Source organism: Herpailurus yagouaroundi, unplaced genomic scaffold (genome assembly GCF_014898765.1).
Source record: "Herpailurus yagouaroundi ecotype Mexico unplaced genomic scaffold, PumYag 185, whole genome shotgun sequence".
In the NCBI taxonomy this organism is placed as follows: Eukaryota; Metazoa; Chordata; class Mammalia; order Carnivora; family Felidae; genus Herpailurus; species Herpailurus yagouaroundi.
The window spans coordinates 20454668-20479191 of record NW_024412416.1 but is presented as its reverse complement, the minus strand read 5'-3'; the positions used below and the strand labels follow the sequence as shown (position 1 = coordinate 20479191).

At 40.2% G+C, this 24524-nt stretch overlaps 1 protein-coding gene across 7 annotated transcripts in view; it reads right to left on the bottom strand.

Annotated features, from left to right (window-relative positions):
• Positions 1–713: 713 nt before the first annotated feature.
• The window catches only part of TJP1 (tight junction protein 1), a 377020-nt gene continuing 353209 nt past the window's right edge, over positions 714–24524 (bottom strand). For 2 of the 7 annotated variants that reach the window (XM_040493816.1, XM_040493823.1), the window contains 10 exons: positions 21293–21643; positions 20721–20960; positions 19200–20072; positions 18948–19045; positions 16636–16863; positions 11450–11610; positions 8538–9015; positions 6586–6803; positions 5232–5375; positions 714–2259 (listed from right to left, as the gene is read on the bottom strand). In XM_040493816.1, the coding sequence (XP_040349750.1) occupies positions 2165–2259; positions 5232–5375; positions 6586–6803; positions 8538–9015; positions 11450–11610; positions 16636–16863; positions 18948–19045; positions 19200–20072; positions 20721–20960; positions 21293–21643 (2886 nt within the window). In that variant the 3' untranslated portion in view covers positions 714–2164. The remainder of the gene's footprint in view (positions 2260–5231; positions 5376–6585; positions 6804–8537; positions 9016–11449; positions 11611–16635; positions 16864–18947; positions 19046–19199; positions 20073–20720; positions 20961–21292; positions 21644–24524) is intronic. The other 5 variants (XM_040493817.1, XM_040493818.1, XM_040493819.1 and 2 more) reach the window with 5 other exon arrangements.

Here is a 24524-nt window from a genome sequence, read left to right as displayed (position 1 = left end):
AATCATTGCCCGCCAGGGGCTGGAGAAGTGTGTGTGTGTGTGTGTGTGTGTGTGTGTGTGTGTGTGTGTGTGGCGGGGGGGGGGGTGGTATAAAGAGGGAGAAACAATGAACTTTTGGGGGATGATGAAACTGATGTATTAATTGTAGTAATGGTTATAAAACTATGTACCTCCCTCAAAATTTGGAGAACTGCACACTAAAATGGATACTTTTACTGTACATAAAAAAGATGCAACAAATAAAATAGACTGAATCTACATAGACCTGCACTTCCTACCAACCAACCACCTCTATGTCAATAGGGGGGTTGTTAAATAAATATGGCAATCGTGATGGAATATTTAAAGCCATTAAAATCACTTTCTACCCCCAAATGTTACAACATAAGAAAATGTCCATGTTACGTTTTTGGGAAAAAGCAGGATACAAGACACGAATGCACACATAAATATATGTATATTTACAGAAGCGGTGGAAACACTGCCAAGAACTCTCTAAGTCAGCCTCCTTCTCTTCTTACTCTGTCTTGAGGTTTCAGTGACTGGCACTGCTCACCTATCTGGGTGCAATGGCTGCAGGGACGTACTCCACAGACACCCTACCTGATGCAGTAGAAGGGGACTAGGTGATGTGCAGCAGGATGCAGGACTTTTAACAGGATTATAAAGTTGCATGAAACTAGAAACTGGGGGGAAACAGACCAAACCAGCACTTTATTTTAAAAAGTTTTATTCTGCAGATTTAGAAATTTGAGATTTTTTAATAACTGCAAAAGAAATTCAGTCACACCTAATGAATGATTAACAGAATGTAGTGGTGTATTATCTAAACAGAAATCGTGCTGATGTGCCATAATAAATTGTCTATTAGTAAAAAAATACACTTTAGGGCACAGCATGGTATCACAAATTACAGTCAGGATACTTTGCAAGAATTTAATCAAACTAGAGAATTCTGAGTAACTGTATCTTTTAAATGCAGCACTTTTAAAAATGTAACAACTCTGTGCATTCTTTTTTTTTTTTTTAAAAATGACCTTGTAGGTGTCATAGAAATGCTGCTTTATTGCTGCAGAGGTCAAAGTTCAAGGCTCAAGAGGTACAGGAGAGAGATACAAAGGTAGCCTTAAGAAACTCGGTTTTGTTTATGTATAAAAAAAGGTAAAGTTTATAAAAGTTAATTTACAAACCAAGAACAAAAGTGGTATGCACGCGTTATGTACAAGCATCCTTGAAACATCAAAATTTTCAAATGCATAGCCAAAAAGAACAGAAAACCACCACTGCCCCTTGGAGGAAGAAAAGAAAAATCCCCAAATCACACCATTTTTTTCTTCTGGGTGATTATACATTTCTGAAACCACCAAATCCACAATTTACTCAATCTTTTTCATGATACAGTATCTAGATGTGCACAAAAGCCATAAAAACTTAGTAATACACGGAAAGAATGATCTAAGAATTAAAAACATGAGGGTAAGGCATTCCTGCTGGTTAGTATGTTTGTGGTGATATGGTTAATTTATAGATCCAAAGAAGCCACATAACCAGTCTCACATGCTTTGGTGTCCTTCCCTAAAAAAATGTGTTTTCATATACAATAAGTAATTGTCTTCACTTGACTCCCCCCACCCCCTGCCAAAAAGAGCTATAAATTCCCCTTGCTGTACATTTCTGTTAAATCTACTACACTGGTTTATATGGTTCCAGGTACATTTTTAAAATGTGTGCATATTACCTCATGCATAATAAAATAAAATGTGTATGCCAGGCTAGGGCCATAATAAAGTTTGAAACAATGTACTTTGGAAAGAATAGAACTCAAATGCACCCCATTTACTGGCTGGTGTTTTAACGGAAATCAATATGTGAAGTTAAGCAGTGACCATAAAAAAGTACAAAAATCATTACAAAGCAAACCATCTTTGACCCTCCAGCCAATACCAATAGTTTTTCAATTATAAACACGCAGTTTGCAGCATGTTTTCTGACCAAGGGCAGGGGCATGCTCACTAATCTTCATCTGTTCAAACAAAATGCTTAATACTAACAAATCGCAGTATCAATTCTAAGAAAAGTGTAATACTTGATAGAGTGCTTCCATTTAGATTTAGTAAGTTTAACCCAGTTTCACATTATTTAACAAGTTCCTATATTTTAAGAATTAAAAGTGGTCTATCAGGACAGAAACACAGTTTGCTCCAACAAGGTAATTTGGATCTCCAGGAAGACACTTGTTTTGCCAGGTTTTAGGATCACCTATGAGAGAAAAAGAAGTTCATATCAATTGTGGTTGGTTAAAGTGCCAGCCCTAATGGTCATGGGACAAACATAAACACATATACTTCCATACAACCTTCTTCTCTTTCTTCAGCATATGCACTTGTTATCAAAGCTCTAAGTGCTATATTCCATTGAGGACCCACTAGCATCTAAGGATTCAAAGTGGTTTCAGATTTCTCCTTTATTCTTTATGTTGTTTTCAAGTTTATGCCTTTTCAAACAGTGAATACAAGTTGGGGCGACAAATACGCCTGGGGTATAGTTCCAGTGCCTGGCTCCACAGAACTACTGACAGCACTTCTGAAAGTTGGGACCCATTTGAATTGAATATGAGAACACATTTCTCACACTCAACTACACGCCAATGAATGAATGCCTGAAAATTCTGCAGAATCTGGTTTCTTCTGGAAGGAAGGCCCTTTCTCCCCTTTACCCCCCAAAAATCAGCAAGTCTGGGCCGAGAGTTTCTCAGCCCTGAACTTGGCGGTACAACAAAATCACTTGTGAAATTCTGAAAATTCACTGTCTGTTGAGTTTGAAGCAGGGCTTGGGTATTTCCATTTTTTTTTTTAATTTTTTTTTAACGTTTTTTATTTATTTTTGAGACAGAGAGAGACAGAGCATGAACGGGGGAGGGGCAGAGAGAGAGGGAGACACAGAATCGGAAGCAGGCTCCAGGCTCTGAGCCATCAGCCCAAAGCCCGATGCGGGGCTCGAACTCCCGGACGGCGAGATCGCGACCTGAGCTGCAGTCGGACGTTTAACCGACTGAGCCACCCAGGCGCCCCATCCATTTTTAACAAGCTCTTGTTGCTTTTGAGATTTGCAGCTGAAGCTAAGAAGCCCCAGTATCGGACACCTAGTGTGAAGAAGGCTGGCATGACTGTATGCTCTGTGGCATCCAAGGTAAGGGATACTCGAAGCTGTTGACTTTTGCCTCCCTTACACAATAGTTCTTAACCAGGAGCGATTCTGCACCCCTGTGGGATGATGTCTGTAGACGTTGTGGCCTGTCACAACTGACATCTGGTGAGCAGAGGCCAGGGATGCCACTACACAGCCCACGATGCACAGGACAGCCCCTACAAACAAAGAATTCTCATCTGGCCACAACGTCCACGTTACGCCAAGGTTGAGAGACGCTATGCACAGCAAGCCGTACACCGAAATGGTCTCTGAGTCATCATGGGCTCAGCAGTTTAAAACCGAGTGATCTAACTTCACAGATCTCTATGGGCAGTACTGCAGAGAACAGCCTGCTCAGGCATGAGGTAGAGTGAAAACAACTCTTTGGAAGTAAAAAAACAAAAAAACCCCCACTTATTATACTAATTTTTGTTGGGATCAAGTTAGTACTTATCAAAAGCTACCCCCCATGGGGGGCCTGGCTGGTTCAGTGGGTTGAACACACCCGACTTCGCTTCAGGTCATGATCTCGCCATCCATGAGTTCAAGTCCCGTGTTGGGCTCTGTGCTGACAGCTCAGAGCCTGGGGACTGCTTTGGATTCTGTTTCTCCCTCTCTGCCTCTCCCTCACTGGCGTGCGCGCGCGCTCTCTCTCTCTCTCTCAAAAATAAACATTGGAGACAAAAAAAAAAAAACACCTATCCCTGACTTTCTAAACAGAAATTTATAGTAGCAAAGCATTCTAGAGCCATATGGGATTACACAGAGGAACATTTCTCTTCTATGTGAACGCACTCAAAATTTAACACAGGAAAAAGTTGTTTCAATCTAACAAAATAACTTTTGTTCTGTGGCATAAAAAGCAGGAATAACAAATAGATAATTTATGCTTCATATAATATCCCGGAAGAAAATCATTTCTAAAACAACTAACTACAATAGACAGTTATTTTAAAGACTTTCATCCTAATTTGGTTTAGAAAACAATCAGAGCTCATGCTACAACTTGACTTTCAGAATATCACGTTTTAAGTGCAGTTTTATTAATGTTAATTCATTAATTCAAACTAGGCTAATAAAATGCTTCTCAGTGGAGTCCCTGAGGAAACAGCTTTACTATCCAGTGTATTAAAATTAATTTATTAGCTTTTTCCAGAAAATGTACCTGCAGATATCAGGAAATACATATTTATATATAATTTTTAATCTTGGGTAGTATTAAAGTATATTCCTACAATTTTAATACCCTAAAGCTCTATTTCATATTAAAACTGCATTATGTTTACCTGATTTACTAAAAATTCAGAAGCAAAACTTTAAATTCTTATTTCTGTATATTAGGTTTAATTAAAGTGATCTATACCAAAAAATATAGAATGCTTCAACTGGTAACTGATGTAGTCACCCAAAGAAGTGAGAAATGTGAAAATGCAATGGAAATTTTGAAATTATGATCTTAAGAGCAAAAAAAGCCATTTAAAAGTAGTGTGTACAACAGCAGTTATTCAGGGTTTTGCACTGAAAACCGTGGCCAAGTATGATCCCAGTGGAAGGTATTTTTTGTCTTGCAGATTTCTCTGGTGTCTATACTTTGTAGATTGAGGAATTAAAGACTGGTAATTATTATATAAAGGAATTATTTATATATAACAGAAATTATTATATAATTTTATTATATAAAGAAATTATTATATAAAGGAATCATCTTAATAAGAAGATGGAAATGCCCATGTACGTAGAGCAACAAAAATTCTCCCACTGCATCTTAAAAATTTTGACAGAACAAATAATTTTGTTGAACACCAAGAAACAGCCAACCTTTGGCCAAATCATCAATGTTTAAAAGGCAGAAACTTCCCATACTTTTCCATAGTCATTTATATATGAACCACAAAGAAATTTCAAAACACTGGTGATGCCTACAAGGCCACAGCAACAGAGGTAGAGATGTGCTAACAAACAGCATGTGTAGCTCCAACAGCCCAGGGATTAATCAATGACAGTACCCAAAGCCCCCAAAGGACAGAGTGAAGACAGCATACCCGACGAGGAGTCGGATGATTTTAGAGCAAAAGACCAACCGTCAGGAGTCATGGACGCACAGTGTGGTAAGCGCAGCTCCACGGGCTTCAGGAACTTGAGGCCATGGGGCCCACACATCACTAAGGGGCTCAGCAGTGTCTCGCCTGCAGTCAAGGAGGGGGTGGGAGTGAGAGGTTAGATGACCATCTTCTTTCTAGCCCACAGTTCTCCTCATCCTCCCTTCTAATGACATGCTTTAAATCCAAATGCTATTAGTTCTCTATAGTTGCAGTGACCGACAGAAACATAATGCAAGACACATGTGTAATTTAAAATGTTCTAGTAGCCACATTAAGAAAAAAACAACAGGGACATACATTTTTAATATTTATGTAACCCAATATATCCCAAACATTATTTCAGCATGTAACCAATATAGTAAGTCTCTGAAATCAGTGTGTATTTTATACTTCCAGCACATTTCAATTCATAATAACCACAGGTAGCCAGTGGCTACACCATTCGATCATGGGGTTCTTGTATATTCAAATGTATTTTTTGTAAATGTTACTTAGATCTTACGTTTTAAATGTTGTATTTGCTACAGACTTGGTTTAAGGGATTCACACAGGGCCAACATATGTTAGTGTTCCAGCAAAATGTTAAGAAAATGAGCTCGAGTAACATATTTAAGGAAGTAAAGCAACTGCTATAAGACTCCAAAAGAAGTCATCACGTAGTTCATCATATCGTCCTGACATATCCAGGAAGATTACGAAAAATAACAGCTTTCCTGGATTCCTTAAGTTCAGAAACACACATGGTGATACCTGAGAGGGATATTTTATTCGCCGTGTGGAGCTCTTACTAGTGCTAGAGCTGGGGTGACGAGCACCTGCCCCGAGAAGCTTCTGTCTTACAGTCAGGTGACAGGCATGGAGCAAAGCCTTTCTGGGTGGGTGTTATCTAACCTGTCTCTAGACATGGAAGGGATGAATGACGCAAAGACAGATTTGGTGAGGTCAGCTAAGACCACCTAGCAGACCAAGGGAGGAATGCCCAAAGGCCAGTCATCTGCTGTCACTGTCATTTCCACAGTGAAAGTAAAGCCCAATGAGTGGAAGGTCTTGTGTGCTCACCTCCACCAGCTTGGACTTCCTGTGGGACACCCCATGCCTGCCTGTGATGCCATCCCAGGGCACCCCCCTCCACAGTGCCCAATGGAGAGGCCTGCCCTGATGGGAGAAACGTGCTGGGGTTGGCAAAGCAGAAAAGGGGTCCAGATTATCCTCTCAATTGAACACTACAAGCTTTGAAGAGCACACAGGACAACTCAAGTTACTAAAAACCAAGCAGAAAAATAAAACCATTTACCTTTCTCCTTATCTAAAGGTGGGAGGATGCTGTTGTCTCGGCAGACCTTGAAATAGATTTCCTGCTCAATTCCCTCAGGAATGGCTCCTTGTGGGATAATTATACTAACGCCGGTTTCTATGGAACTCAACACCCCACCATTGCTGTTAAACACGCCTCGGGCTGTGGCCACCACGGTGTGACCATCTTCATCTTCATCTTCTTCCACAGCTGAAGGGCTGAGAATCCAGAAATAGCTAATGAATAAACCTCCAACAATATAGCAGAGTTTCCATTATGACTCTAACAGATTGTTTCATTTTATTTCTCCATTTAATCAAAAAGGTAAGTTTTTGGTGACACATTTTACTCACAGGAGTAATAAATCATATTCTTCCTGGAGAAATCGATTTCATTTTTGAAGATAACTAATTTCATTACTGAATGTACAAAGCCTAATACCTTGCTCACCCAACTACTACAATACGTTGGTCTTAACAGCATTTTAACATCCATGAAATTCGTATTTTAAAATTGACGGTAAGTCATGGTTTAACTGATAGCACTTTTCTTTTCTTCTTAGTGATATATAAGACAATGGTGCATCTTGCAACTTATGGCATCTCAGACTTGATGAGTACTAATTAGGTTCTCTATCTCCCTAGGATTTTGAGCATGCACACTTATGGCCCACGCTGTCAAAGCTTTCTACAATACTTTGGTATGGGTACACCCCAAGCACCCATGAAAAAAAAAGTATATTCACTTAGTACACAAAGAATATCAGAAGCCAAGGGGATGTGGTATCAAAGACTGCTTCAAAAGCATAGGCTACCAAGACTGCTTGGAGTAAAATTTTGAGTCACAACCTAAAAGTGAGCAGAAAGATGGACCGACACAGTAAGTGTGTGGAGGGAAGCTACAGATGATTCCTGCATGACCAGAGCAGCAGGGACAATGCTGATGCAGCACCCCATCCCCCACTACAGGAAAGGCTTACAAAGAGGAGAAGGCAGCACATTTCCATGACCATCCCTGTTTTTGGGAAGCTAGCAGGTGGCCCTCCTGGCCCTGGGTTCTGGCTGCAAGTGCTTCTGTTTCAGCAGGTGGCTTGACAATGTAAGTGGATTTGGGAGGCTGAGGTGAGCTTATGTGAGGCCAGAACAGGTCTAGAGAAAGGAGTATATGAGGCTTTCCCAGTCTCATTTGCTCAAATATATTACTCACTAAAACCATAAAAAGAGCAACCATTTTGAGGTTGTTACATTTTCTAGTATCACTGTTGAACAGAGAGTAGACAGGGAATACAGGTGCTCAGGCTTCTGAGATATTTTCCAAATGTAAGCAGGCCAAGGTTAGAGGTTATGGAATGCTATGCTTGGTTCAGAATACGGGCTCTGTATTCAGATGACCAGGAGCAGCTGAACCGGGGCTCCTTCACCCTAGTTGTGTGACTGGGCAACATGCAGTGTCACCTGACTTCAGTTCTTAGTAAAATGGGGATATTGACAGTATCTATGGACTGTACATGATCAGTTAGCTTTATTATTTTATTAATATTCTCTTAACACCTCTTGCAGGACCTTTCATATAACAGCATTCATTGCAACAACCTTTTGGACAAAACTGTTCAGTTTAAAAGTTTAAGTTAAGGGGAGCCTGGGTGGCTCAGTCAGTTAAGCATCTGACTTTGGCTCAGGTCATGATCTCACGGTTCACAAGTTCGAGCCCCGCATCAGGCTCTGTGCGGATAGCTCAAAGCCTGGAGCCTGCTTTGGATCCTCTGTCTCCCTCTCTCTCTGCCCCTCCCACTTGTGCATGTGTGCTCTCTCTCTCTCTCAAAAATAAGCAAACATTAATAAAAAAAAAAAAAAGTTTATGTCAGAATGATTCTTAAAAGTCCCAAATCACATAAACTACACCAAACTCACATTAGACAAATCACAGAGCCAAGAAAAAGGCAAAAATCTTACCTCACAGGAACAGCTTTAGGCACAGTGCTGACATTATTCATTTGGTATTTGGGCTTATCTGCATGGATGGAGAAAGTTTCAACTCCACTGTCAAACTCAGGAGGCTGTGCCACACTGTGCGCTTTCACAAGAGTTTTTGGTGAAGTAGGGGCTTTTGATGACAAATCAGGTTTATGTGCAGTTTCACTTGGCAAAAGATTGTGGTTGAATTTAGGACTTTCAAACTTGCGCTCAAATGGCCGAGCAGAACTTGTGTATGGTTTTGGTGTGAATCGATTATATGCTGGAGTGACTGTTTTCTGAGTCTGTTCAGCTCCATTAACTGGAGCTTTATCCGGGAAACTTTTCTGGGGATAGAAAGTAGACTGAACAGTATCTTCTCGGTTCGGTGGTCTGAAAGTTGCTGGCTTATTCTGAGACGGAGGTGGATCTGGTTTAGACACTAAAGAATTCTGGAAATCCAATGACACCGAATTACCTGAAAAATAAACATATATAAGCATTTAAAAAACTTCCTCAAAGAAGTTTTAATAGCCCCTATGATGTCTCTCCCATCTTAACTTGTCTCGGTGCTGAAGTCAAGGCCCAAGTCAGGGTCCCCACAATTAGAAAGTGACTCTTGAACCCTGGTGGCTACCTGTGACATCGAGGGACCAGGGGGCATGGACACATGTGGTACTCTGGGGTATCTTGTGACTGTGGAGTCAGGGTCATGCTGCTCAGGGTCCAGGCCTCCAGAGCCTGGTTGTCTGAGTACCCTCTCCCACTGTCCGTATCAAATTAGAAACAGAATGACAGTAGAGCTATGTTAAAAAAAGGAAAAAAAAAGAAAAAAAAAATCAACACTACAAAACTCACCTAAATGAAGTCAAAAGGAGCCACAGACTGGGAGCACAATTTGCATAACTGTACAGAATTAGGATCTAAAACCTATAAAGAACCCCTATACACCCACCAGAAAGATGCTACTAATAGGAATATGGGGAAAGCTGTGCAGAGGCAACAACAGAAGTGAAGGCCAGAATGCTCAGTTACCTTACAAGACAGAAAACCTCACTACCAGGGAAATGCAAATACATAACAAACCCCAAATACACTTCATACCCATTAGATTGGCAACACTTCGGTTCAGTAATGCCAAGAGTTGGCAAAGATGTGGAACAGGAATCTCCATGCATGGCTGGTGGCAAGGTAAAGAAGTACTAACTGAATTCTAGGAAATAATTCCAGAAAAAATAACACCAACACTATACAAAGTCTTTTAGAAAGAAAACAGGGGACATGTCCTAGGCTCTCTTTTATGAACTAGCACAACAACGATGGTAAAACCAGACAGGGACATTACATAAAAAGGAAAAAATAAACCCAAATTCCTTGTGAACACAGCAATATAATTTACTGCATTAACACACTAAAGAAGGAAAATGTTACGGTAATCTTACTACATGCAGAAACAGCATGTGACCTAATACTTTCAGCAAACTAGAGGGGAATAGAAAGGAGTATCTAAAACCTAATAAAGAGTAGCTATAACAAGCCATAAAAAACATAGAGCTAATGTCGTAAGGGTGAAACATTAAATCCTTTCTCCCTAAGATGGGGAAGGCAGAGATGTCTGCTCTCATCACTTCCAAACTGACACATTTGCCGGAGGTCCCTGACAGTGCACAAGAAGGCAAGAAAAAGAAAAGGCATTTAAAGATCGGAAAGAATTAAAACTTTACCTGCAGACATGACAGTGTGGAAAGAAAATCCTAAACATGGTATAAGATCAATCTACCAGTACACCTCTACAGCTGGCCTAGAATTTGATTCTTGTAAATAACAGAGAAATGTCTGTAGTAGCAAAAAGCCAACAGGAGAATGGATAAATCATGGTATATTCTTAGGGTAAAATAAACAATCTTTTTTTTTTTGAAAGGGCCAAAAAAGGGGCATTTGGAGGTGAAGGCAACAGTCTCCCTTTCAGAGTGTTTGATGGAAGGCAAAGAGACATAGGACAGTTTGAGGAGGCAGCAGGAACAACAGGTGCTCTGAACAACGGAGAAGTGAGCTGCACCTGTGTGAGGCCAGAGAGAAAGATGAAGCGAGCAGGAATGAAGGAGAGGAGCCACGCCAATGGCCCCGGAAGAGAGGCGGCATGGGTAAAGGAAAATAGTTCCTGGTCAGGGAGACATGAAGGAGAGAAGATGGGAAAAACGCAGGGGTACAGCTGTTAAAATGAATCACCTGGAGCTGTTGGCTACTCTGCTGGGATTTTGCCACAGCACATAACTGTGAGGTGCTAAGGGTTGCAGGTTATGTGGGACTTTATGGCTTTCCTATATCCATGGATATAAATGGAATATAACAGTAATTTTTACAAACCACCAATCAAAAATTTAGATTCAGACATACCGGCAAACAAATACTACTTCCAAAAATTGAGAGCTGTGATAGTAAAACAGATTAACATCTATTTAGCTAAAACTCTTTTCTGATATAATGGTTATAGTTATAAAAACAGGAGACGTACCTTTTTTTTTTTTTTAGGAGATGTACTTTTAACAAAACACTTAGTTTCATTGTTCCCAGCCTGTATGTTTCAAGTATGTATTTTTTAAAAAATTTGTTTTTAAATTTATTTATTTTGAGAGACAGAGCAGAGGAGGGGCAGGGAGAGAGGGAGAGAGAATCTCAGGCAGGCTCTGTGCTGTCAGTGCAGAGCCTGATGCAGGGCTTGAACTCACGAACTGTGACATCCTGACCTCAGCTGAAACCAAGAGTTGGACACTTCACTGACTGAGCCACTCAGGCTCCCAAGTATGTATTTTTAAATGAAAAACACTTTTGCTTACAAACTGCAAGAATACAATTTTGTAAGTATTACTCTATTACAGCAGTAATGCCAACTTCCAAACCAAACTTCCTACCTTCACCATGTGCCCCCTTGGCATGCGTGTGGAGGGCGAGAGAGGAGCTGGTCTGGGCATACTGGGAGGGCAATGGAGGAGGAGGGGGAGTGGCCTGGATCGGCTCATAGCGTTTCTCACCAAATGATCTATCCGCAGTGTCAGCTTCAGGAGACTTTCCCCTATGAAAAAAAAAAAGACAATGCCAACTTATGAATATGGATTCACATTTACAAAAAAGCAAGTTCTCATTCTTCTAATTATCCCTGAGTTAAAAAAAAAAACAACAACAAAAAACTGGAAATTTCACAATTTATTCTTATGAGTATAAATGGCTAACTCTACCAAAATATACAAACAAATTCAATCATTCATCAGCACAAGAAATGTAAAGACAGGACAGATACTTAAAGAATATTAGTAAAACATCCAGAAGATGGCAACCAAAGGCAGATGAAATTTTGGGTATACTTGTAATATTAATTGTGTTGCTTACAAAAAGGCAGTAATGACTGGGAGGTTTAAGAAAGTCTTGCAAATATTTTGAAAAATATTTATTGGCCCAAATCTTCCTTAGATTCACTACTGATTTGGTATCTAAAGTACAAATCCTTGGTTTCTGGCACACTCAGAGCACCACAAAAAATGTTTTTATAGACCAGAGGTTGGCAAATTTTTTGTAAAGGGCTGGACAGTAAATGTTGTTGGCTTTTTGGGCCATGCAGTCTCTGTCACAACTATTCGAACTCTGCCCCAAAGCAGCCATAGACAATATGTAAATGAAATGGGTGTGGCTGTGTTCCAGTAACACTAAACACACTGGACATCTTTCACTTTGAAACTGCCCTTGATTTACTAGATCCATTTGTAATTGTTTAAATAGTTGCTAGAGTAGCAGACACTGCTTGATTTTATAAGGCTCTTTTAAGTCAAATTGTGCCATGTATGCTTATTTTTCAGATGGCCAATTGTTAATACGTAACACGTACAATTCAAACAAAAGAAATCTTTAAAATAGACCCATAATTACAACACTGCCATCTAAACCTTTGCAGAGAGCCAAAGCTGCACTGGTTTTATGTGCACAAACAAAACACACATTTGGAATGTATTTTCACAGAAAATTTCATTGGGGAAGTCTACTCTAGTGATTGGCTTTAAAACTATGTGGTTTTGTCGCTTTCAGGCACTTAGGCTAAACATTTGAAGATGACTTTAAAATCTAAAAGTGCACATAATGCCAGTGACGCAGTGAGGGACACCTCATGTAACAGCCTCACATTAATGCCAGTCTTACCACTTGACGGTCCTTTTCAAGTAGTCATAGCTAGGATAAGAGCCAAGAAATCTAGGTGATGGCAAAGCAAAAGCGCAATAGAAAAATGAAAGAAAATGGTCAATCTAACTAAGTACATTTGCAGCAAATGGAACTCAAATGTCATTTTAAAATATCAACCAAAAAAATACACATCCACCATTTCAGAATCATCTGATCTATAAAAGAAAACATCACTAGCTCTCACTTAAGTTTGGAAAATCACCAATAAATCAAAATACAGTTAATATAGTTAGGTACTGCCTGCCCACTTTCCACATACATTTTAAAAATGTTTATTTATTTTGAGAGAGAGAGAGAGAGAGAGAGAGAGCGCGCGCGCACACACATGCATGCACGCAGGAAGGGCAGAGAGAGGGAGAGAAAGAATTTCAAGCAGGCTCTGCACTACTAACCATGAGATCACAACCTGAGCCAAAACCAAGAGTCGGAAACTTAACCTTCTGAGCTGCTCAGGTGTCCCGGCCCTCCACGTATTTTAACTGTGCTGCTAGTGAGTAGCAAGGTGCTTGAGCTTTATTACTCTTCCATCTCTGCCCACTTTGGCTTCACTTGCTAGTGGTGAGCAAAGAAACGGACTAAATAAAGAAGGAATACTAAGAATAATCAGCAGACTCTGAAGAAGAAAGAATGAAATGCTCCATTAAAAAAAAAAGGGCTGGGCAAAAGAAATCCTCTAAGTGAAAATGTAGGAGGAAGCCGTACAACACAACAGCTGTGCTGATCCCTAGTGGGGGTGATGATGAACAGGCAAGCTGAAATATGCATGCCTTTGAAACCTGACTATGATTAACCTGTGCTCTTTCCTGCCAAGACCTGAATCCATTACCAGTCCTAAAGTAAGTCCTGGGATGGGGGGGAGCCTATCTGCAAAGCTTCCATGTTTGAATCTCACAGCCTCTCTCAGTGAATGCCACATGCACATAGAAACCAAGTTAATCTTACTAAGTTCTTAAAAAGCTGAAAACTACTAACACTTATTTTGAGACATAAAAGTCTCACGGTAAGTTGACTTTTGAGAGACAAGATATTTTAGTGACAAAAAAATCTCTCGTTGCCCTGAAGAAGCTCAGTTTCTGGGCTGGGACACATGCACAGGGCTCTTCTAGCCCTGTCATAGGATCCCGGAAACTCTTTACTTGTTTTGAAGATCAATGTCTGAGTCACTGATCTCCTAATCTCCCCAATTCCAACCCAGCTCTCCAGAGCTGTAAGACAGGTGATATCCACTTGCTCTCTGGGGCGTCTGTCCTGTGCTACCATTCTCCCTTCTCAACTCCCACCATTTCTCAGGTATGGAGTTTTTGTTGGAGGGTGGGGAACATGAGAGAACAAGCAAGGGAGGGGCAGAGTAAGAGGGAATCTTAAGCAGGCTCCACACCCAGTTCAGGGACCAATGTGGGGCTCGATCCCACGACCCTGGGATGAATGACCTGAATGAAATCAAGAGTCAGACACTTAACCAACTGAACCAGCCAGGTCCCCTCGGAGGTATGTTCTTAAGTGGAACATAAGCACCTATTACCCAGAAGAAAAGAGCTTTGCTATTTCTATATTATACTTTAGAAAATGAAGGCCTGTAGGCAGTCTACTGGTAACAAAAAGCAGTTTTGAAATACTGTAAGAGGGCTGTATATTTTAAATGACTTTCTAATTGTTAAAGCCGTATTCACTGGGCACAACAGTACAACAGCATTAGAAGGGCAAGGCACAGAGACCCCTTATGTCTTAGCCATCATGTCTCACTCCTCATTCTCCTTCCCAAAGCTCTATCCACCGAATACCCACATGGGGACGTGAAGCACAACTACAAAGAGTTTTTGATTTCTATCACAAAGGAAGGAAATGTATTAAAATGTGCATCTCAAGTCACACTTTCCGGCTTCCATAACACTCATGGCAGGAAACACAAACATTCAGAGTCTGGGGCCTATTCACAAAGACAGATGTTATGTGTTTCTGTCAAAGGCAATCTACCCTTGAGAAACCTCTGACCAGTTAAGACTCATTCCTCCCAGAGCTGCATTAATGAAAAGGTGGGCAGCTGACACACCTAGCACACTATGCCCTGTGTTGCTGGGTCCCCACCCACCAAATACTAGGCAGCATTCTAGACCCTGAATGAAAATTATACGTCACAAATACGTTAAGTCTTCTTTGTAGAAAACTCAACCCAAAACCAAAAATGCCTTGTCAGTTGATTCTCTGATGAGACTTCTTACTTTTCAGATCTAAATGTGTTCTTTTAAGACTGCATTCTATTTACCGAGTATATAAAAGGATGAATAAAATCTCTCTCCTTAAACTATACCCTTGGACCTGCTTCTAACAAGAACGAATGTGTTTAATGACTTAAGTAGAGATGATTACAAAAGGATACACCCTCCTACCTTACCAGAGGTGAGCTACTAAGGCTCACCGGAGTCTGGACACCCTCCCCAGATGTACTGGGCACCTCTCTAGCGTTGTGTTGGGGGAGGCTCACAATACTGGTATAAGACACTGTTTGTATTTAACAGAACCCCCACTGCAGCACCCAAAGTTTGCATTTGCATTTCACATAAAGGGCTTTCTTCTCTAGACAAAGACTGAAATAGAGGACAGTGGGAAAAAAGTTTTAAATCTTCATTTCAAATGATGTCTAAGAAAAAAGTGGTAATTATAATTAGATTTTTAACAATAGAGGTTTTAAAGTATTTTTAAAAAAATTTTTCACTCAACAGTACACGATAAATGATAGTTAAGTTCAGACAATCCCAAGCATCTAATTCAGTAAAAATCTGGGTGCTTTGGAACTTGGTAGGTCAACTTGGGTAGGTGAAACTATAGTCCCCATCATTCATTCAAACACTAATGTAGGTGCTGCTGTGAGGGGGACTGACAGATGTAATGCCTCTAAATCAGTTGAGTTCAGTTAATCAAAAGGGAGATTATCTGGATGGACCCTTTTAAAAAGAACTTAGGTCTTTCCTGAACTCAGAGACTCTCAAACAGCTCTGGATCTTCTCTCTTCCTGTCCTGTGAACTCACAACTTGTTTATTAGCAGGGTCCTACAACGGTGTAAATGAATTCCCTGTAATAAATCCACATCTGTTTCTCATTCTTGTGGGTTTGTTTTGCTGAAGTATAAACCCACCTATGCCTATGTGAGTTTCTACCTCACTCTCAGTTGGATTTGTACCCCAACAAAACCACAAGAAAGAAAAACAAATCAACAAAACCTCCAATAGACAAGTCAACAAAAGGGAAGAGCACAGAACAGGGAAAACGACTGGGAGTGGAGAAACTTGGGTGTTCAGTCCTAGCTCTGCCTGCCCATCACGTCACCTCATGTGTTAAAACTTTCCTTTCTTTTCCAAGTGTAAAACTGGACCAGAATACTTAAAGTCGTCTCAAGCTCCCACATTTAAAAAAAGATAGCTCTTTCTCACCTTGAAGAAAAAACAACAAACTATTATCTTCCCTCAAATAATGTCACCCCTCCCCTTGCTATTTTCATACTTAAAAAATAAAAACAGAAAAGAAGGAAAAGAACCAGCATGAAATATGTTGCACAGAGAGAGGGGAGACTTATGATTCACCTAAAAATCAGGGTCTTCACCTAAAAACCTTTTGATTTTAACAACTTTCCTAATGCAAAAATTTCATGTATCAGATATCAGGGTTTAAGGACAAAAGACACACACACATATTCTAGAGCTACAGACTATGCACAGTGCTGAACCACTGGAGCCAACAGAAATCATGTGTTAAATATGGACTTAACTATATTCCTTCCAAATACACTGAACTTCACATGATTACTTTATGCAACTGAATGTTTATGTTTCTTCTTATTTTTAAAAGTAAGTCTCAGGTGAAATAACTTACTTTGAAGAGTAACTAGAAAAGTTTGGTTGATTCTGAGAATGAACTGGCTTGGCAGGCTCTGAGAGATGGCCAGTAGGAATGTGTGTAGAAGGCTTGTTTTCAAAACTTCTTCGGTCAAAGTAGGAGAGTTGCTTTCGATAATATTCTTCATCCTCCTCGGGATCGTAATGATTTGACCGAACAATATCTTCAGGTGGCTTCATTTGAGGTTTCTGAGGTTCTGGGATCCTGACAATGAATGACAAATGGAACTTTTTAGATGTTAATTTTACAAAGAAAATGGAATACACAAATATGTTATCTTGACCTTTTACTGCTATGATTATTCAGCATCTAGCTGAACAATCCAACAGTCAAAATGGACATTCCAAATCCCATGTCTTCATACATTTACACTCAGAAGGCAGCCCTCTTCTGGCTCATGAGTCCTTTGACATAACCTAATAAGCTTGATAATTATTTGGTCAGAGCCTCACAGCAGGTTAGAAGCAGTTAATTAGAGAATAGGAAGCACTAACTAAGACAGTGGAGAACTTCTCAAAGTATATACATCTATGTTAGCAACAATTAATAACTGAGAGAATTTAAGAACTTTAATCCAGGATCAATAAAGGATTCTCATAGAAGGAAACAGCTCTATACAGTCCAAAGTTCTACAAGGCACAGGAAGCAGTGGGGAAGAAAGTAAGTTATTAAGCAAATTAATACCGAGCTTCCTCAACTTATGATGGGGTTACATCATGATGAATCCACTGTCAGGTTAAAATACCAGGAGTCCAAAATGCATTTGGTACACCTCATCTACCAAACACCCTAGCTTACCCTAGCCTGCCTTAAGTGTGTTCAGAACATACATGAGCCTACAGTTGGGCAAACTCATCTAACACAAAGTCTATTTTATAATTGAGTACCTCATGTAATTTATCAAATGCTATACTTAAAGTGAACAAGAGAATGGCTATAAGGATACAGGGTGGTTTTAAGTGTACTGGCTGTTGACCCTCGTGATCACATGGCTGACGGGGAGCTGCCGCTAAGCGGCATCAGGAGAGAGTACTGTACCATATATCACTAGCCTGGGGGGAAAAAAATTAAAATTAAAAATTTTGAAAAGGTCTTTTATGATTTCTACTGAAATGCATATTGCTTTCACACTCTTGTAAAGTTGAAAATCCTAAGTCAAACCATTATTAAGTTGAGGACCGTCTGTCTATACATTGTTATGTACACTCTGCTTAAGTGAATTTTAGAAACTTTCCAACAAAAATAAATAGGTTTCACATAAAAAAAGGGCCTAAGCTTTCAGTTATTACATATTTATTTTATGGAAAACAGCTAATGATACTGGCTAAAGAAGACCCAACAGTAGTTTACATTTTCATGAAAAGCACTAGACATCATTAAAAAGAAAACGTAATGTCAGATAGCAGCTTCTCTTTATTACAAATACAAATGTAAGCAAATAAAACTCATTAGTTGGGCAGAAAAACTATTCAAACCCAGTCTGTCATTTACTCACAGTATGATGAGGCCACTGTTAAGAGAGCAGCTGGCCAGGGTTCTCTCCTGGCTCCACTAAATCCTAAAAGCTACTCAAAACCCTCAGCCGTAGTGCCTCTCTTAGAAAAAATTTTTTTAAATGTTTATTTATCTTTGAGAGACAGAGACGGAGAGAAGGGGGGGTGGGTAAAAAGAGAAGGAGACATAGAATCTGAAGCAGGCTCCAGGCGCTGAGCTATCAGCCCAACGCAGGGCTCGAACCTACAAACCATGAGATGATGACCTGAATTAAAGTTGGATGCTTAACCAACTGAGCCACCCAGTCACCCCCCTCAGTGCCTCTCTTTAAAATGGAGGAAAGGACCCACACTGCACTGAAGTGCTTAGCACACTGGCATATGAGTATGCTCCCTAAATAATTAATTTTTGTTATTTTAGTGAAACTCTGTTTCCTTACCCCTGAAGACTAAGAGTTTACATGTCTGAAAGCACTTTAAAAACTAAAAAACATAATACAAATGCAGGGCTTTAAAATTTTTATTTTAATTGCTTGCTAGAAGAATATCTCTTTGAAAAACTTGATTACTGAAGGCTAACAAAGATCTGTTACAGAAGGCATTTTCAAGACCTTTATTTTTCTTTCTAGGGCCACTATCTTAATTAGAAAGGCTAGTAGTTTTCGTTTAAGGACAACAATCAAGATCCTCTCCCTTTTCCTTCCTCTCCTCTTCTAACACAGTAAATGGCTTGCTTATTAACTGGGTCAGATTCTTGGTCAGTTCCATACCACAAACACCACCAAGTGTACCCACCTGTACAGTGTTTTGTCATGTTCACTGAATTGATTCTGAGGAGTGGCTTTAGGACCAATGATGGCAGCACCTGGAGGTTTAGATGCTACCTCTGGAGGCTGCAAAAAAGAAGACAAACATGCCCCAGGAACAGATAGTTACACAACAGGTTTCATTTAAGCAGGAGAGGGAGAGCCACGAAGCACTCTGAAGTGCTCCTTCACTGAATGTGCCCACGTGTCCAAGGCAGGAAAAGCATGGTTACATGCTTACCTTAAAACCAGAAGTGTGGTTTTCATCCTTCTTGTTCTCCATCGATGCAGATCTTTTGTTTTCAAACATTTTAACTCTAGTGAGCACAGACTGGGGTTTCATTGCTGGATCTTCTTCCTCTTCAGTCAGAGATGGGGGTGGAGGCAGTGGTTTGGTATTTGAAGGCAGAACTTCTGGCTTATGCTGAGATGTGGGTACTAGAGGAGGGATGACTGCAGCACCATGGAGAGGCTCATAGTGGCCTGCTTTAGAGGTAAATCCTTGTGATGGTACTTGCTCATAACTTCGTGGGTATTGGTCAAAATACTGCTTGGGTTCAGATGCTTTCGGGCCTGCTGAAGAATAGGACTGTGCTTCTGGTCTGTATCTGTTATGCATGTCATATCCAGGAGTTGGCTGCTCTTCATGTCGTAGGGTGGAGGTTCTAGGTGGTTGGTCATAACGTGGTCTGCTGTCATAGGGTAGAGGGGCTGGCTCTTCAAAACGTGGGTAATACCCTCGTTCTGAGGACTCTTCAGGATGCTGTCTGGAGTCAAGGTCCCGAGGATGCTGATTATCAAAAGAAGGCCGAGGCTGGTAGGGCTGTTTGTCATCATAATACGACCACTGCTCTTCATATGTAGGAATGCGCTCTTCATAGCGTAGACGATGGTCATAGTTTCGAGAAAACTGGTCTGGGTAGCCAGAGGAGTCATATCTGTACACGGGCTGTTCAAGGTCTCTACTGGCTTGTTTCTCTACATATGGGGGTTGGGATTCATAGCTCAGATTAGGCTCTTTGTCTGGCCTCTGCCCTGGGTGACCAACGGGTGGCTGTTTTAAAACATGATTCTGTCTCATCATTTCCTCAGGATAGGGATCTTTTCTATACACCTGTATAAAAAAATTCATGTGTAACTACAACGGCTGGTTTTCAATTCTAGTCTACTTTAATACACAAAAATATAATTTAGTATGTGAAAATGGTATGTTCCACCATTTATTATCAAGATAGAAAGAGATTAGTGAGAAAGCTAGTTTAAGTGAAAGCTCAAAATTTATAATGCAGGTATAGGGCTTTTATGTTTTAGCATGTTCTAAATGAAAGTGAGCTAAAGATAATTACTAAATTTAGTAGAAAATTAATACACTGAACTACTGATTCCATTTGATTTGGACAGAGTAAATAAAAATCATAAAGAAAAGTATGGACACCATAGTTCATAAAACACAAAATGTTCATGATGGGTCACAGCTACATACTACAAGGAACTCTGGAGGGTACTGAAAACCAAAAAATAAAAGTAATAAAAACATTAGCACAAATCCCAATTAAAAGGCCTATCTCCACATTATCAGTAGTATACCACCGGAAGCCATGCACACTACAAAACTGAAATGATCCATACTGATTGGAAAGCACCATGGTGTGTAAGCCCACAGGAAAAAAAGCAAAAGGAACACTTAAAGGGCAAAGCAAAAATGATCGTGTGCTAGATTGATGGAGAGCAACAAATGAGGGCAACACTGCGGCACAGGTACCTTTGCTGGATCTACATGCGACGACAATGACGGCTCTTGATCTCTTAGCATTATGTGAGCTGCCTCAGTACTTGGTGTTCTTAAAGAATCAGCTTGTGGTGAGTAAGATGTGGAAAGAGCTGGGGTGGGCCCCTCCAGTCTTACATTAGTTAAAGTTACATTATGATTAACGGCAGAGGTTGATGATGCTGGGGTGGTTTCAGGCGAAAGGTAAGGGACTGGAGATGAGGCTTCTGCTTTCTGTGAAGTGTTTAAAATATTTTAAATATAGTGTTTCTGTTTACTTCTAACTTCCCACTTCCATTTATAGGGGTTGGTAGACATACATTTTAAGTGTGCTGAATAACAAAACTATGACCTCATGTCCTCAATTTTTTAAAAGAACTTCAGTATACTGCTGTGTAAGACAAACACACAAAGCTTAGAATTAAGTCCTTGGTATTGTCAAATTGAAATTAAAGATCAATTCTTAATCTGAAGAAAGGACAAAATATACTCTTCAACTCAATCACCACATTCTAAGATTTAATAATTCACTTCTAACTACAAAACGTTGAATGCTTGCTGCTTACCTGTTGAGAGGCTGTTTTAAATCCAGGGGAGTCTATTCTATGAATTGGTTGTGGCTGCGCTTGTGGTGAATAAGGAGGATATGTTTGGTTTTCATGATGCATTCCAGAGGAGTCCTCTCTTACAGGCTCAGAGGACCGTGTAATGGCAGACTCCGGTGGAGTCCCAACCTCATCATTAAGAGTTTCATCTAGTTCTTGATCAGTGTAGGCCCCGCCTTCTGTATCTGTGTCTTCATAGTCAGAAGTGTGTCTACTGTCCGTGCTATACATTGAGTATTCACTACCTGGGGCTGACAGGTAGGACAGACGATCATCATGCAAATCAAGGTCATCACTTGTAGCACCATCCGCCTGGGTCAAATAAAAGTAAATCAAAAATTTTATTCAGTAGTTCTTTAAGAGATGGCCTTTATTTTACAAGGGAGATTGAAAAGGGCATTTTTCTTTGGAGAAATCACATCTATTTCTTGAAACTTCTGGCAAGGAAAGGTCAAGAAGATTGTACAAGCACACATGCAGACACACAGAACATCCTTTGAGATCTGAAGGGGCTTGGAAGAATGAAAGGCTGGCTGGCCAGCCAGGACAAAGCTGGACTCCGAGGCTCAGCCCCAGGAGTCCATGAAGAAACTCTGACACCACTCAGGGTTATAAAACCTAATCAACCTAATAGGTCCCTACTTTACTGCCCCAAAGCCAGGGGAAGAGGGAGAATGCTACCAAACCAAGCTGACAGAAACAAGGACACACTGACAGAACAGCGCATGTAAGAGTAACTATGAAAATAAATGCCACAGTTCAAGGTGAGTAAGAGCTTACATACATATACATAGAGAAAACAACTTGTTTAAAAAGTTGGTATTTGGCCCTTTAAGTTTTTATAAAACAAAATGGGAAAGAATCGCCTAAGTGCCGGTTGCCTCATTAAATTAAGAATTGTTGTTTTCATTTTTTTTCATAGATGTAGTGTCCAATGGATGCTGAGGGAGAAATGCAATTATGTTTCTCTTTGATAAGTGGTTAAGAACTGAGTTGGTTTTTATTAGTCTACTTTACCTTCTGAGTAGACTAGAAAGATAATGAGAAGTACCTGAGGGAAAGGAATCTAAAGAGTTGCATCAACAGGCTGCCATTAGATACTAGTTTGAAATTAGTACCTGGATTAATTAGAACAGTCCCTGAAGAGCTTGCCTGGACATTGTGCCCAGTTAGGCAAGAGAGCTGAATGATCTGGGATCCAGAATTCAATCCTCCTTCCATTGTAGCACAGACTGAAGGAGAAACATAAGGCCTGAGCTGCCTGAATGGGACTTTGCACACAGTCCTATGCCTGGCTCTCTTATGAGCCTGAGCCTGAGTACTGCCTTCCTGATAAGAAAGACTAGGGTATGTCAGGCCTCCTAGGGGCTCTCGTTTTCAACAAAGTACCTGCTGGGCTCAGGGAGTGAGAATCCCAGGGCTCTCTCTATGTTAGAGCAGACTCTCCCCCACAGAAATCTCAACGGTGTCTAAACTCCCTAATGGCTGCTACAGAAGAGAAGCCATTTTGCTATCTATTCTAACCTTTAACTCACCAGGGTTCTGTAAGACTCTAACCCATCAGCCAGCCAGGGAAATATTTAAGTTCTTGGGGAAGAATTAACTTGGAACTCACCAATCCACCTCGCTTTCAGTGCTGTGAAATGCACTAGTGAGCAAGAACCATGGGTTGCTCTGAACCAAGAAATGACATATGCCTACATGTTAAGAAAGCCTCAGGATGACTTTTCTTGGTTTAGTAGGGAACACACAAGACCATGTCAGATCTTGCAAAAAAGATCTCTTCCTAGCAATTAGACCAAAGTAGTACACTCAGGAAAGTCAATGTGAAATGATGTGGTTTTAGTTTAAGAATTTGCCTATTATGATAAAATATACTTGAATAGAAGGGGCAGGAGATCTAGCAAGCTTCATTTAAATTATAACAACCTTTTATGATTTACAAAATGCATCCATCTATCCTAGTAACAAATGATCTATTTTTCCTCACATAAAAAGTTGGGGGGAGTGAGACCTGCATTTTAAAACCCAAGCAAGACAGGAAGCACACAATAATACCACAAAAAGAAATTTACACAATATTAAGATTTGTGGATAAAGAAAATCCCTCAGATATGCAGAGAGCACATTCTGTGCATTTCTAAACTAACTTCATTTTGAGAATCACCAATGCAAGCTATTAACCACTCGAGTGGACAAAGGCTGCTGAAAGAATTGTGTTTTTACAGATTAGTATGACGGGGACTGCGATCCTTTGTATCAAATGCCACATGAGAGAAAATTAGTAATAGTGTGTTTTTATAAAGTGGTGCAGTAGGTTTTTTCCACCTGGATTTGTCTGTCAAGTGTCCCAGCTGATATATCAGTTATTCAAAGTGGTCTGATGATCTCATATGCACAGTCCATCCCCCAAGTGGTACTGATGAGAAAAACCGTGATTCTGACATGAATACAGGTGGGAATAGCAGAGCAGACACTACCTCTAGATGTAAGCACTGTAACATCTCTTCTTGCAGAGGTTTGTGTTTCCTGGACAAAGGGCATGGTGGTCCTAAGCATGCAGCATGCACTGCCAGAGCAGCTGTAGCCATAGCCAGGCAGAGGAAAGTAGAGGCCATGCAGGCGCAAAACACAACAAGAACCAAGCCAACAAGGAAATATAAAACACACACACACAAAAAAAACAACAGAGATATTCTCAATTTTCTCTAGTAACCAAAACATCAATAATATTATACTGAAGGTAAAAGATATTAAAACAAAAGGCTCTTTCAGCTGTATTAACTTGCCAAACAAAATGAACACTTTTTTCCCATCGAAGACTGCTATAAAACCAGAGAGACTGACAATACAATAGATAGTAGCTATTTTAAAGCTGGCCATCTGCAGGGCGCCTAGGTGGCTCAGTTGGTTAAGTGTCCAACTCCTGATTTTGACTCAGGTCATGACCTCACGGTTAGAGAGTTCGAACCGCACATCCGGGCTCTGCACTGACATTGCAGAGCCTGCTTGGGATTCTCTTTCTCTCTGCCCCTCCCCTGCTCATGGTCTCTCTCGAAATAAAACTTAAAAAAATAATAAAAAAAAAAATAGAGCTGGCCATTTGGATGTATATAAAATCAAAATTTGAATCTAAAAATGATGAATTGCTTTGTCCAACATTTCCTAGTAAGTTAAAACAATATTAACAGCC